Below are 14,816 nucleotides of genomic sequence, written 5' to 3'. Positions count from 1 at the left end.
TGCTCCTGTGGGTTCACGCTGGGCGGTTGCTGTTAACACGGTTCTGCCGCTGCAGAGAGAAAGGGATTTTCATTTAGAGCACAGTATCTTGTTGATGTCAAAGAGACGATTCATACTATTATGAGACTGTTTCATTAAAGTCATCATCTGCTTTTTTGATTGAATCTTTGAGTAGTAATATCTGCAACTTAGTATTTTTCTCCACCTAAAAACCTTGAGCTGCCATGCAGTTGCTCACTGTAATTCCAGTAATAAATCAGCAGGTTCAGATTGTATAAAAATGTCTGGCAATTAATTGATTGCGGTTATTGATGACAAGCACTGCAAGGAGTAATTTCTAAGTGTAAAACCACTATAGACTTGAAGATGGATGTTTTTGACGCTTCAATAAATCCTGATCTCGTTAGGTCATGGTGGGGGGGGGGTTGGTCTTGGCTGGGTCAGCCTTTGGAAGACCCTACCACAAGTCCTTCTGGACTGCAGAATCGCCAGTGATTTCTGCCTGGCATAGGTGTTATAATCATCTCTCCTCTCTCTTCTGGGGCAGAGGTTACAATCAAAGCACTTAAGGAGAAGATCCGGGAGTACGAACAGACTGTCAGGAACCAGGCGGAGAACCTGGCTCTGGAGAAGGAGCAGCAGCTTCACAATGACTATGCAGAGAAGGAGAGGTGAGTGAAGCCCCTGGCCTGCCCGCCCACGCTGTCATACATACAGGTAGCAGAAATATGAGCTGTACAGAAAACATGGGAAACACTGAGCTAGAGCAGACTGCGGATGAAAAAGACTTTGGTGTTTTATGTTGACACATCATTTACATCATCTACACAATGTGGAGATGCAATAGAAAAAGGCAAACGTCTGTCCTAACAATGTAACAATGTACAGCTGAGAGCATAGAATTTCAGTCAAGGGGTGTTAAAATTGTCCGATGCTCTAGAAAGGCCTCATTTAGAATAGTGGGCTTTTAAAACTGAGAATAGGAAGCAGTGTTTCACCCTCAGGGTTGTGGGAGTAAGGAACAAAGTACATTGTTGAAACCAGATTGTACCACACTGTTGCAACAGGAGTCCCCTAGTCCTCTACCTAGAGTTAAGGCCTTGTGGAATGGAGGTTGCTGGTTTGATTCCGAGTTGTGTAGTTATTCCTATAAAACAAAGAGCCATTTACTGGGGTCTGGAAGGGTGCGACTGGGAGACGTGATGGTCTAGAATTGCAGTGGGTGTGTTCCCAGGGAACACTCGGCGCTTGTATCATGGTTACACAACTCCTTACTTTGGTCAGCTCTGTAAAACCACTAATCTCCCTGTAAAGCATTTAATTCTGTAATGTTCTTTTTCTTTGGGTCATAAATCTCCCTCCATAACTTGAAGATATCCCTAATTCCGGCTCGGTCGTCTGTGCGGCCTGCCTCGGCGATTGACTGCCATGGTAAAGCTGGTCTTGTGAGGCACGCTGAGCCGCTCTCACCCAGCCTGCCCCTTGTGGTCAGCAGGGCAGCTCTCCTGTGAGTGTCTAGGACAGCTGTGTCCCAGAAATAAAGGAATCTGTACTGTAAAGAGGTTATTGAACGTCTGTATCCTTAGAGCTCAGCATTTCTTTAGATTGCAAACGAGCAGTTGTGTGTCCAAGTATTCAGTTCTAAGCGTGTTCTTTTGTGTTTTATTTATATGGTTAATGGCGAATGACTGTGCTGGGCTGTTATTCATTCAGTCATTTGTGCTAATAGTCTGCAGTCTGTTCCCTGAGCTTCCTTTTTCCACTGTTTGCATGTTCATTTGGGAAACTCAAAGATACTAAAAATGATGTAAAAACAATGTGAACAACTCAACTCGTCAACAGAATTGACGATTTCTCAAAATACTGGCCAAGATATACACTGTCACCGGTGCTACCAACAGCAGGTTATTGCAGAATTCAGTTTCTGCTTCAGGAAATCGGTTTTATCGTTTGAAACCTCTTTTTTTTTTGCTTCAGCAGTTCACCATGATGAAATATAGGGTCTTGATGCAGTCTTTATAGATTTTAACTCTTGTTGGAAGGTCCTGTTAATCATTGTTCTGTAATGGTTTCAAATAAATCTGCTTTAACTTGCTATTGGAGCAGAGCCCATTCAGAGCAGGCTGATTAGACTGTCTTTTATCAATGGAGAAAGCCGGTTCTTTATGGGTTAGTGGATTCTTGCATGTTGGGAAGCCTAGTTCATGTGACTGATTGTGACTGACTGATGTTTTGACCAGGAACAGATAAACATCACAGTAAACAGAAACCCCATAGACGGCACCACCTGTTTTTCCTTCAACATGTAGTTTGCCACAGGGGCCCATTTCACCCTCATCCTCTCAGGCAGTGTCTGTCTGCTTGCCTGCTTAGGGTTCAAGATTAGAAAAGGGGGTCAGCAGCATGGCTTGGAGTCTCTGTCAGGATTTCCTGGTTCCTGGTTTGGTTTGGCGCTCCCTACAAAGCCCCCTGTTTGTGTGGATTGTCTTCAGTGAGCTCGCCAGGCAGCTCACCGCCCACACTGCTCTTTCAGGAGGTTCTTGAGCGAGGACGTCGGTCTGTGACTCACCTGCTGCTCAGACGTGGCCCTCTGACTCTGTGAAGTCTAACTGGAGGGTGGGGGATACTGCTTGCCATCTTCACAGAAGAGTGCCTGATTGGGGGGCTTGGTTTGCATGGAAAGAGAGCCAGCTGTGTGGTGGGTTTTCTCTCATTGACTGGTGGCTCAGCATTGCTCAAGACCTTGACAGCATGACAAAGCACCATTAAGAGAACCGAGTGGTCTGATGGGAAGACCGCTGGGCAGCTCTTGCAGCACAGGGAACGACAATTCCCTGGTGTCCCAGTCGTCAACTCCGTTAAGAAGAGTTTCACAGTCCAAGCCGACCTGACATTTTAAGGTATTGAAAGGATATATTTTATTCTTTCGCAGGCTTCATTCTTTTCTCACCTTTTGCTTTGTGGATCTGAAAATTTAAGATTGTTTTTTGTTATTGTTTCTAAGATGTTTTTTTTTGCTGGGAGAATGTAATGACATTTCTCACAGCAGTGTCAAAGTCACTTCACTTCGAGCAGAAGGCAGGAGAGGGAGTTATAACTGCTGAACATAACAGAAACAGAAAAAAAAATCTTTTTTCTCACCCTTTGGCAAATACAGTGGTGCCCTGACGCAAAGCAAATTAGTCTAAAAACCAGGGCAGTGTTGCTTTAACAGCCCAAATAAAATAACATAGAACATTTGTTCAATTTCTCCGTAAGTCAACAACTATATCAGCAAGACAGAAAAATAAGTTCATGTGTCCTGTGTTCTCAAAACCAGTCTCTCCGAGTTCCAACTCCAAGTGTTGACATTAACACTGCGAAAAAGTTTTCAATGGAACCATAACCTGACTTTTATTCTGGGTATTAAGTTAGCTGTTTTGGACATACACACAGTCAGGATGCACTCACTACACTTTCCAAAATCTGACAGTGCCTCAGTTGGGGTACAAAAATCTGGAATGTGCTCTGAATGTGAAATGTATTTTCGGGGAGAACAGACTACTGGTTAAGATGTGGTGGCAATTTCTTTTGATCCTCCCTGATCCCTGACTTTTTACACCTCCCCGTTCTCTTCCGTTCATCACATTCCTGCATTCTCTTCCACACCTTCCCTTCCCTGTCGTGTGCATGTATTATTAAGGCCTTCTCCTGCAGACTCCTTATTTAGTAATGAAGCCTGTTTATGACACCTTTCAAGACGTCGGCTTTTCTTCTAATGAGGAGTTTGTGAAAACAGTGCTTGTCGAAGGGGCTGTCTTGATGAGTTATTAATATCCCAGACCGACAGGCAATCCAAAAACTAAAGTATTTTCTAAGCTGCAGTCAAAAGAAACCAGTCTGGGGAAGAAAAAAAGGTTGTTTTTCTGTGTAGGAGCCATTTTGGACATAGGTTGTGTGTTGTGATGGCTGAACAGTCCTGCAGAATGCGTTTGCACCAGAAAACTGTCTGATCTTCCGTTTTCAAATTGAATTGATTCTGTCTTTCTTTATCTTCGACGTCAGTCAAGACATCTGTAGAAATACAAAAGGATGATAAATATTCTGGTGACTGTCTTTATTCTTCTGAAGGTCTTTAAATCATGACGGTAGTCTTCTCAGCTTACCATTTGCTTCCTGACTCAGTTTCTGAGACATATCAGGCAAATGTTAAACATGGAACCATATGATGTGACTGTGATTCCGTAAAGTTTAATGTAGGTATTTCAGGAGCTTTCATTTCTGGAGCTCTTTTCGAACTTGACTGCCAAAGAGCTTTTACTCTGCCAAGATTTACGGATTGACTGATTTTAACAAAACATTGTAAATTACACTTTAGCAGGCCCCCTTTTTGCACCGGAAACAACTTTGCTTAAATAAACAATTCAAAAGCGTCGGCCTGTAAACACTTTTCTATACGTTTAGGGAAGTGATGGAGGTTTCTCTCAGGTGTTCTGACACATTAAAGCTGGAAGACGTGTGCCCTTGAAAAGGAAGAGTTTTCGTGTGGCTTGAAGAATTGTAAATCCAGTGATCATGAGAAGTACCGTAGTTTGTGGAAGCTTGCACAGAATTACAGCCTTCACTGGGGTTCTGTTTTCTCCTTTCAGAAAGCTACAGGAATCCCAGGAGTCACTGGCCTCCAAGCTGGAAGAGGCAGATCACAAGGCCCAGTCACTACAAACAGGTACAGAATACACTGAACATGTTACTGGCACCTACCAGCATTGTGACCATTACACCTAATCCTCTACAGTGCACCAAACAGCAGCAGGACGCATTCTTGAGTTCTGCTTCGCAGATGTAACCACAAGAGAGTTGTAAATATGATTACACTTGTAAATTTATGATTCTTTCTGGCCTGGCCTTAGCAGTTTCTAAATCTCTTTGTATGACAAATAGTATGCATCCAAATATCCCTTGATATACATTTTTTTAATTTTTATTTTATCCAGAAAATGAATAATTTAAAAAAAGCTGTCTGAATGTCAAGACCTTGTCACAACAACTCTATATGCGGATCCTCTTATTTCTGATAACCTTGACATTCGTTGACCAATCCACAGAAATGGGAACTTAACCCTTAGGCCCTCTAGTTTCCACAGAACGTTTACTTTTTTAAAACTTTTTTGGTGGTAAAAAAGCAGCTGGTCCTTAAACTGACATAACATTGAGTTGTCAGCGTGTTAGTTAATACACTACAGCAAGGATATGCATGGCAGAATATCTTCTCTATAACTTCCTCTTTGAGTGTACAACTGCTGATCGATTGATGTTCATATAGTGACTCATCACCAGTCAGCGTGTAAAGAGCACAGGCTCCTAAGTGGCTCGACTAGTAAGAGCATTCGGTCGGATCGGAGTTTAAGCTCTGTGATCCCGAGGTCAATGTCAGTAGCTCCAGTTTGGGTTGTGTCCTTAGACAACTGTGACTGGAATTTGCCACCAGGGCCGGGCAGAGAGCAGTGGACCAGGGCTATCTCAGCCGCCACCTGTCGGGCATGAACAGTGAGAGGCGCTCTGCTCTTCCAACTGGAGGAGACTCTCCCGTCAGCTTGCCATGTGTGAGGGGACACAGGAAGAGGGCTTATTGGAGGAGCAGGTCACCTGTCTCGTTCACTCCTGAATGGGTGCAGGAGTCATTGCCAGAGCTGTCTTCAAAATAAAACAATTGGCAATTATGAAATGTTATTCTGAACATTACAAAATAAAGAAATATATCTTTGTTTGAGGTTTTTCAGAAGTTGGTAATGAAAACCAGTAATGGTTCTATAACTTGGTGCAAGAATGTAGATTCATACCAATAGGTTCTTGAGGCAATAGGTTCTTCTTGTTGAAGAGCATCTAAGCTGCTTTCTCAAAACCAGAATCTCTGGGGTTAATTCTCATTATGAAAGTTCAATGACAAACACTAACTGTGCTTTAAAAGAGCCAAGAGCAACATTAGCTTTCCTGCTTATTGAGTCAGGATATTTGTCAGAGTGAAAAATTCACAATTGTGAGGGGGTCTGGTTCTGTCAATCCTTGAAATGCATATCAGGGGGCTGTTTGTCCTGTACTTTAAATGGTGCAATTTTTTTTTCAGCACTTGAAACAACTCAGGCAGAGCTTTTTGATCTAAAGACCAAGTACGACGAAGAGTCCACGGCAAAGTAAGTTTACACTCCACCCTGCTGTCCTGCTGTGTAACTACCTTAAGAATTGTTGATTTCAATTTACTCTTGGTTTTTTTTTGTTGTTGTTACGTGTTACACCTAATTAGTCAGTATTTCCCATTCGTGGTACTTGCATACTCTTGGCTTTTCTGGATTTCCAAATGATCTATTAATAACTTAGGTTGATTGATACCTGTGATTGAGGTATTTTGCTTCATTAGAAGTGTTATGATTGTGTAAGGCTCCTAAACCGCTAGTGTGAAGTCTATATGCAGTGCTAACTTTCGGTGCTGTATATTAAGTGAGCAGGTGTCTGGATTTGGAGCAGTTGGACCCATGCAAGGATAGGAATACTTATTATGGGAGTGTTTGATAAAAGCGCAACTCCCACCTGTTTGCACAACAGTAATTGATGACCTGTTGAAGAGATGTTTGACTGCTGTAAGGCGTTTGACCAAGCTGAGGACTGGCTGAGAAGAGCTCTTCCTGACCACATCTCTTGGCGGCAGTACGCTTGCAGCAGGGCGTTTGTGAAACCAAGGCCTAAGTGCTGAAAAATAGCTGAAAGAAAAAATCTTGTTTAAAAAATGGTTCAGGCAGCAGGTTTAATAAGGCTAGGTGATAATGAACCCATCTGGAATGAAAGTCTGAGAGCAGTCAGGCAGGGGTCCGGGAATCATGAGCAGGACCCCGAGAGCGGAGGGGTGGGCAGGCAGGGCAGGTACGTGCAGCATGGAGGGCCGGCCTGCGGAGCTGTGTGTGGGAGCCGCCTGTGCCTCTCGCTGCTCTCCCTGTGGTTGGGCGCGAGCTGTAATTTCCATGTCGAGCTGTCACGCAGGAATGCTGCCTAGTGCTGAGCCTGCGCCCTGGGGCTATTTTGGTGCTTACCACCCAGCGCTTGGAAACGGCTTAATTATAGCTGCAGTAACCAAATGAATGGAGGCCCTTGCCAGCCCCGCTTGTGCTGCTTTTGAAGTGAGCAAGCCCCATGTCAGCGCGGCACTGTGGCTGCCAGTCCCCACGTTACCGCGCCTCGCCGGGGGTCCCCCGCCACTGCCGGCTCGTCCCTGCCCCCCTTCCCGGTCGGGCCGATGGGATTCTGTCCCCGAGGATCGTACCATTGGCAGTCAAGAGCGAAAGCCCAGTGAGAAGGTTTATAGATCCTTGCATGGAAAACAGTGGCAACTCAAACAGCGTCAGGGACAGTCTTTGATTCTAAGGTTTCAGTATGAATGAATGAAGTATGTCCCCTATGTGCTAAGTGATTGGTGCAGATACCTTTAGATCACATCCATGCTGTGTATCGGGGGGATTAAAGGTAAACATTTGTGTTTCTTATACAGTGTGCTTCAGAAATGACAGACCTGACAAATAGGTTTGATTGACTCTGGCTGAGCTTGAAAGCCAGCTGTCTCTGACCAACAGATGTAGGAATAAGTTCACTCATTTTCCTTTCAAACCACACCCTAGAATAGTGACGATCAAATACCAGCCCTCCTAATCCGCTGCAGTTCAGTTCTGTGGTATGTTTAACTGTTTAATCCGATAATTGAACTAATTGTCGTTTAACCAAACAACAAACATGTTGGTTTCTTATGGTGGAATTCACAAGAAGTTCCAGGATTGTACTGACCTACAGCAAAGATGTCCACCACAACCAGATGGTGGAAAAACAGAAAGCACAAAGCACTGAGTTTGGATTCTCTATTTTATTTCCTCCTGTTATCATTAGTAATCAATTAAAGAGGTTTGCTTTAATTAGGCATTTCACGCTTATTTTTTGCCATACATGTGTTTTCCAGCTTGCTTTGCACACAAAGAATCACTCAGTGTTCACTTGATGGTTTAGAGTGAATCTCCTGTCACATGTCTTTTGTGTGTGAGGACCTAAATCGACACACCAGTGAGATTGAACATGAGGAAGGTGATGTACGAGGGTTTTATCATGTCCTCAGAACCTGCAGTCTTTTTTCAGTCCCATCTCGTTCAGATTGCCCAAGATACAGCTGTCCATTGCCATACAGAGCTGTGCTGAAGCATCACAATATGCTATAATAGCCCCTTGTAGTCACTTTACCCTCACTGTAACAAAACACAGAATTGCTGCCAAACAGCTTGATATTTATAGACCTGTTTTATTTCCCTGAATGCACGCCACTGAAAAACAGCTAGACTAAACACATAGCTTCTTGGACAGTCCAGTAGGCTTCTCATTCTAGCCCTTGTCCTTTACCATCTCTGTTTAGATGACCGCTGGCTTGGCTCAGGCTGTGTTGAAGTGATCCAGGTGACCTGTCGGTACTCAGGCAATATTGAAATGAACAGAAGCTTTGTTAGAAACCTTCATGTTCTGCTTCGTAATGCGACCGGTGTGGTGATGAGAACCAGACTGGCTGTCAGAGTGTGCAGGAGGGTGGATTTTTAGGTGTCCATCAACAGGTGAAGGTGCCCACTGTGCACAACAGGGACCCCCTCGTTCAGGCTTGGCAACGCAGGGCACACTGTCAGGTGTGGCCACTTTCACTGCTGCCCAGCACTCCGGTGAACGTAGTTGAATATCAGTTGCAAAATGTCCTGCCTGTAACCTTAATAAGGAGCTTTCCAGCTTTTCCTTATGCTGGTTTGGTCAATTTCCCCCTCTTTTCAGTGTTGCTGACAGGAGTGATGATTGTAACAAAGGCATTGTTTACCCCAGTTAAGATCTGTAGTCTCTGTGCTTGTTTAGAAAACAGTGGTTCTAGTGCCATGAACCAAGTTTCAAAGTGGAAATTTCCCTCAGCCTTCCCCAGCTGTTAAAATCCATTGTTTGTTCCTGGTTTCTGCCTTTGAAATACATATATGGGATAATTTGGATGAGCAGTTGAACTGCACCCAGCTTCAGTTTCAGTTCTAGCTAGTCAGCATTGGCGAGTTAAACACTTTTATACACGCACTTAGAGAATATGTGCTGCTTAATATCTATTTTGTGTGTTTCTTTAACTGTGTTTGACAGTTCCTTTATGTGACGTTTTGAGCAAGATTTAGAAATGCGATTCTGTAAGAAACAACACTGTTCTGTGCAGTACAGATGATGTTTCTGTGTGAAGAACAGAGTTAAGAGAATTTCACTTAGATTTAAGAGTAATATCCACTTTCAGGAAACAGCAGTGGCTTATACCAAAAGCAAGACAGGATTCAGAACGTAGCTGTGTCTTATTCCTTAAATGATGCTCATAAAGAGATTTTAGAAAAATGCATATTCTTTATATGTCAGTTTTCAAGTATGCTTTGCAGAATACTGCATTCTAGGTCACAGTTTTGAATGATTTATAAATTTGTATAATTTAGCTGACTCTCTTCAGTATCAACATTGATGACTTCTGTTCTGCAGACAGATACAGATTTGCATATTTATAAATCATTCAAAGCTGTAGGTCAGAACACAATATTTTGTGATGTGCAGATGAAAACAGTTAAGTAGGTGTTGAAGCTGTAATGTGTTTTTTAATGTGTCTCTGGATGGTGCTCCTCTCCAAAGTCTGGGACACAGAAAATGTCTAAAGCACGTTTGAATTGCTCAGCAGTTTGTCAAGAAGTGACACCTCTAGACCCCAGTGGGTTTCAGAGAGCCATTTGCATCTGGCCTTTCGGGGTTGGGTCTTTCTCTGTATGCTTTTCACAGCTGCTCTGGTACCTGCTGTGTTTCATGGTGATGTCATCGTGCAAACAGCTAACAGCTAGGAGGCGTTTTGATTGATGGACCCCCACCACCACCACCTCTGCCATTGGTGTTCAGTGCAGAGGAACTGACGGACTCTTTCCAGTGCTCAGCGTGTTACAGGAGCAATTCGTAGCAGGATTTCCACTGCCATGGGCTGCAGTTAGAAAAATTCCAGCGTATTTACTTTTGTTAAGTCTAGAAACAACTCATTTTACTGTAGGAAATAATAGGCTGTATTTCTCTGTAGCCCTACCTGACGCAATAGTCTGTATCTGTAAGCTGCTGGACACATGTTACGTTATCTTGGCCACATTAGGTTAGCAGCCTGCCATGAAATGAAAGCAAAACTGCCTTTTGAAAAGAATTTTTTGTAGCCTTCCTTTACATTTGCCATAGAATTCAAGCTGCGGATTCTGTTTATAATAGAAAACCCGAGTGCTTGAAATACATTTCAGTGCCCGACACCTATTTTGCACTAAAAAAAAATCGAGTTGCCTTTTCCTTTCCTTTCCTTGTTTGCGTGTTGCCCGTTGAAGGTGCTTGCGAGGCCACGCTGTGCTGGAATGTACCGGGGCCGGGGAGCTGTTTGTTGGGGCTGGCTGGCTGCTGGAGATCCCCTCATTAATAAACACTGCCGAGCCAGGCACCTCCCCCTCCTCCCCCTCCCCTCCGCACAGACAGAACGCCTTGTACCTCATCAATGGATCCTTGTTCTGTCTCCAAGGGCTAATTACGTTTCAATTGAAACGAGTCATGGAAAACATTCCCCCACCGCGTGCTTCCCCAACAAGAGCCTTTCAGGAGCCCGGGCTCTGACTGTACGGCTGCTCTCCCCGGCTGTGGCAGTGCGATCGGGATTTCTGCATCTCTGCCTTTGTGCTGCGGAAGAACAGAGAATGGAAAAGAAGATTCCCTTGCGTGCAATTCTGAATACCTATAAAGGATATGAAGATTAAAACCCCAAACCGCTGATCCTCATACTAGACACAAATTGGAGAAAGAGGGAGCCTGTCTGTCCTGGTTTCAGCGTAGTGGACAGAGAGGGGAACGTGCCTGAGTGCTGAGTGAGGAGGGAGCAGATTGATGTCCCACTTCTGTACAGAGCACCGCGTTGATGCAAACTGAGAGGAACTGTGTCCAGGTGGAGAGAAACTCCAGCTTCTGGCCCCCAGTGGTGTGAGAAGACCTGTTCCAGGCAGTGCTACTGGCAAAAAAACAACAATAGCAGTGGACCCAGAGCGCTGTCCAGAGCGGACGGGTGCAGGGTCTGCTTTTCGAATTATTTGTGCTCTGCCTGTAAGTGAAAAAGAAATCAAACCTTTTTATTATCCACCACTAGAATGCACTGAAAAAAATAAACTCGGTTAAAGAAAGCAGCCCAGAGCTAAATAGAAGGGAAACGGTGGAGTTTGATGGCAGAGGAAGAAACGTTCCCCCTCCTGTGTATGTGATATAGGCATCCCCAGTGCTTTAACTTCCCCGAGCGTTGAGGCCTCAGACTGTAACGGAGGACGAGAGGCTCATCTTGTTTGTTCCAGGTTATCGCTCAAGGACAGGGTTTCAGCAGAGAAGGGTCTGGTATCTCAGGATGTCAGTCTGACTTGATTTTACTCTAGTTCCAGGCATCATCTGCTAAAATAGCTAAAACTTTTGATGTTCTACCAGCAGATAAAACAGATAAATTGGGATTCAACACCTCGCAAAATACTTGTTCAATTTCATCTGTCTGTAGGGTGTAAACAGCTCAGGTTTGCTAGTCCCAGCAGTCAGGCTCTTTAAAGCTTGTCCTTTATCGTAGAAAAAAGGGCTCTGGCACAATGGGGAAGGTTAAACCCAGATGTTACAAAGGTTCATTGTAAACAATAAAATATAACTTAAAAGCCTAACTCTGTGTTTGTTGGTAATAACAAGACAATAGCAAGTCCTTGTCTCATCAAGCCGGGTATCAAGTTTCTGACTGATAAAACCATCAGTGCAAAATAGCATTGGACCCAGTCTCTTTCCACCCTGGTCTCATGGTTTCTGATATGTCTTTTCTCTCAGTTTTGTTCTGTCTTGCATTCTGTGTCTCTTTTTCTTCATGGCTCCTGATCGCAGACACAGGCCTCCCTATGTCCCTTCAGCCTGATCATTTTTCTCCAGGCTCTCAGGTCTGGTTGTCCTGTCCTCCCCACTGCCCATGCACAGAGGACTACAGATTCCTTCCCGCTCCACAATCAGACGACTGCAGAGGAGTCTGGGAGCTGTAGTCCGCTGTGGCTCCTCTGAAAGCTGGATTTGCAGCACACTAACCCCCTTCCCCCCACATGCACTTTCCCAAACATTATTGTAAACAAAATGTATTTCAGTGTTTCATCTGAGATTATAGTTGCCTTAGCCTTGCAGGACTAGATGACAGGCCCAGCCTATCTCTGCTCTTATTATGTGCGTTAAAAAGCTCTGCCTCACGCAATTCCCAGAGCATGACCACTGTCTCTTTTGTATACACCAAATGCGCAGCACGACATTTTATTTACTCCCCAGAACCAACATACACACACAATTCACTTTATTCGTTTTTATTTTTTTTACATTCAACACATGCCTGAAGGCGCACTCTAGTGCCTCTGTGTGCCGGTTGAGAAGCCCTGTTCTGAGGTGTCTCTGTTTGTGGTGTTACAAGGTTATGAGATACTTACAGGACGGAGGATTTCTTGGCTTTTTTTCAAGGACAGGGAAATTGCAGAAAGCAGCAATTGGTGTTAATTTCATTTGGGTGTTTTTATAGAAATTCTCCTGTGAGAGTTGGGCTTGTCTTTTCTGTAAAGCCTGGGTTCTGGAGCCAGACAGGCCTGTGAGAGTCTGCAGGGTTCTGATCATGAAGATGGCATTTAGACAGACTGGGACACGTCAGGAGCCCCTTGCAAACAGCTGCAGTAATTACACCCTGGCTGCAGCATCACTGATTCCCTGCAAATTAATCATCAGCTTTGGAAAAGCTGTGCGCACGTTAGTTCAGTTCTGCCTTAGCCCTTGTGCAGAATAAACAAGGTCTTAATTATTGTAGTGTCACACTATGCATTTTTATTTATTGGGTAACTAAAGCAAGCAGCAGCTTTTAAGTTCAGTCTCGTTTGATGGGGGGGTGGTTATGTTTTATGCATGATGGATTTTTCAGCACTTACTACAACCGCAGACGGTGCAGGAAGTCTTGATGCGCTGCTTCAGCTGTTACATCGTTTCTGCAGATCTTGAAAGACACTGACTTCTGAAGTGAAGTACACTGTTGGTGGAGCTCAGGGGAGAACGCTGTTAGGTGTCGAGCTAGAAACACAGCTTGCCAAGGTGATGGCACGTTGAAGCATTAACAGGTAAAGCTTGTTCTGAGTGTTTCAGTCAATGGAGCACTGGCATGGAAAAAAAACAAGCTTGTTTTAATTATATATTGTGACCATTTCAGCATTGAGGTCAGAAGCCTTGAGTGCGACACGCTTTGCGGAGAACCACTGACTTATTCAGGAAAGGGTGGATCTTCAGATTTCACTGGAATTATTCATTCTTTTTCTCTTCGCTGCCTTTTGCCCCCAAAGCAAGTTTAAAGCTGCATTGAGTGTCTAGCCCAATACCTCTATTTCTATGAGAGCCTTCAGCTCTTTCCCCCGTAGAAGCAGGTGTTTCCACACTTTGGTGGTGAGGTAACTAGCAGAGCAGTGCAGGGTTCTGTATTGGGCACACAGCTCTTCTCGATTGCTATCAGTGATGTAGATCGCGTTATATTGTAGTTAATAAACCAGTCAACTTTATAGATGATGCCAAACTAGGAGATTTCAGTAGGATTTAGAATACCTTACAAAAATAGTGTCAACATCTCGCCTTTTGCATAAGTAGTTTCTTCAAGCTCAGCATTTCCCATTTTAGATTTGTTTTTGCTACCTACATGTTACATGAACAGAGAAAAAGATTAACTATCATCTAAAATGGGAATGCTGAGCTTGAAAAAAATACTAATGAAAAATACTCATGGGGAAAAATGAGTTGTTGACACTTTTGACTTAGATGTTGCAGGAAAGCGATGTAAAGGACAGACTTGTCTTCTGGAAGCCGAGCGAGGGGCCCCTGCTTCGTTTGCAGGCCTCTGCTCTCGAGCCCGATCTTGCGTGACCTGGTGACGGGGGAGTGGGTCTGGGCCTGGTCCGCTCAGGACTGGAGAGGGAAGCTGTGGAGGCGCTTCCTTTCATGTGCTTCTTCAGCCTCGAGCCCAGGCCTTGGAAGGGTGTTTAGGGCCGTCCCTTGGGCACTCAGACTCTGCTTCTGTGGATCTGGACTCTGGCATTTTCCTGAACAGTAGTTTGCGACAGACCATGTCTTTTGTGGTCTGCGAATCTCCAGTTATTATGCGGTACCTTCCTCGTTCTGCCCCTGTGAAACCTGACTACAGTCCGTTGTTCAGGAATGACCAGTCAGCGTCTGGCGGGACGGTGCAGTCGTAGCTGTTTGTTTGTCTTCTTCTTGCGGTGTCCTGTCATGAAACTCGGCCTCCTTTCTTTCTCACCGCCCTGCTTCCTTCCTCCCCTCTCCTGTGCCTGTCCCCGTACCTCGCCGCTGGCCGAGCTCGCCCCCCGCGCGCTCTGGTGTCGGGAGGAGGGGGGGGCCGCTCTGCTCATGCAGAATAATGGAACTCATCGATTTGTTACCCGGTTTGTTCGCCACCCCCTGCCCTCTCCGCGGGGCGTGTTTGCTGTGGAATGTCCCTGTTTGCCGAGAGGCCTGCGGGGTGCCCCGACCCCCGGCCCCCCAGCTCTCCAGCGAGGCACACAGGAGCTCTGGCTGCGTGGCGTGCCGCGCTGCAATCTGAAATTTTAATGCGCCGCTTTGCAGCGCAGCCCCTCTCAGTATGGCTGCTTGCCTCCCCCGAGCCTTCCCCATTTACTGCTCGGCTGAGCAGAGCACCAGCCCGGCGAGGG

The 14,816-nt window shown here is 44.9% G+C and overlaps 1 protein-coding gene across 10 annotated transcripts in view; it reads left to right on the top strand.

The window, feature by feature from the left end:
• The window catches only part of cux1a (cut like homeobox 1a), a 177,821-nt gene that overhangs the window by 88,859 nt on the left and 74,146 nt on the right, over nucleotides 1-14,816 (top strand). For all 10 annotated transcript variants that reach the window (XM_088906608.1, XM_088906604.1, XM_088906600.1 and 7 more), the window contains exons 6-8: nucleotides 548-671; nucleotides 4,629-4,705; nucleotides 6,104-6,170. In XM_088906608.1, coding sequence (XP_088762734.1) covers nucleotides 548-671; nucleotides 4,629-4,705; nucleotides 6,104-6,170 — 268 coding nt within the window. The remainder of the gene's footprint in view (nucleotides 1-547; nucleotides 672-4,628; nucleotides 4,706-6,103; nucleotides 6,171-14,816) is intronic.

This window comes from Atractosteus spatula, chromosome 27 (genome assembly GCF_055471065.1).
Source record: "Atractosteus spatula isolate fAtrSpa1 chromosome 27, fAtrSpa1.hap1, whole genome shotgun sequence".
NCBI classification, from domain to species: Eukaryota; Metazoa; Chordata; class Actinopteri; order Semionotiformes; family Lepisosteidae; genus Atractosteus; species Atractosteus spatula.
This window is presented reverse-complemented; position numbering and strand designations above follow the sequence as displayed.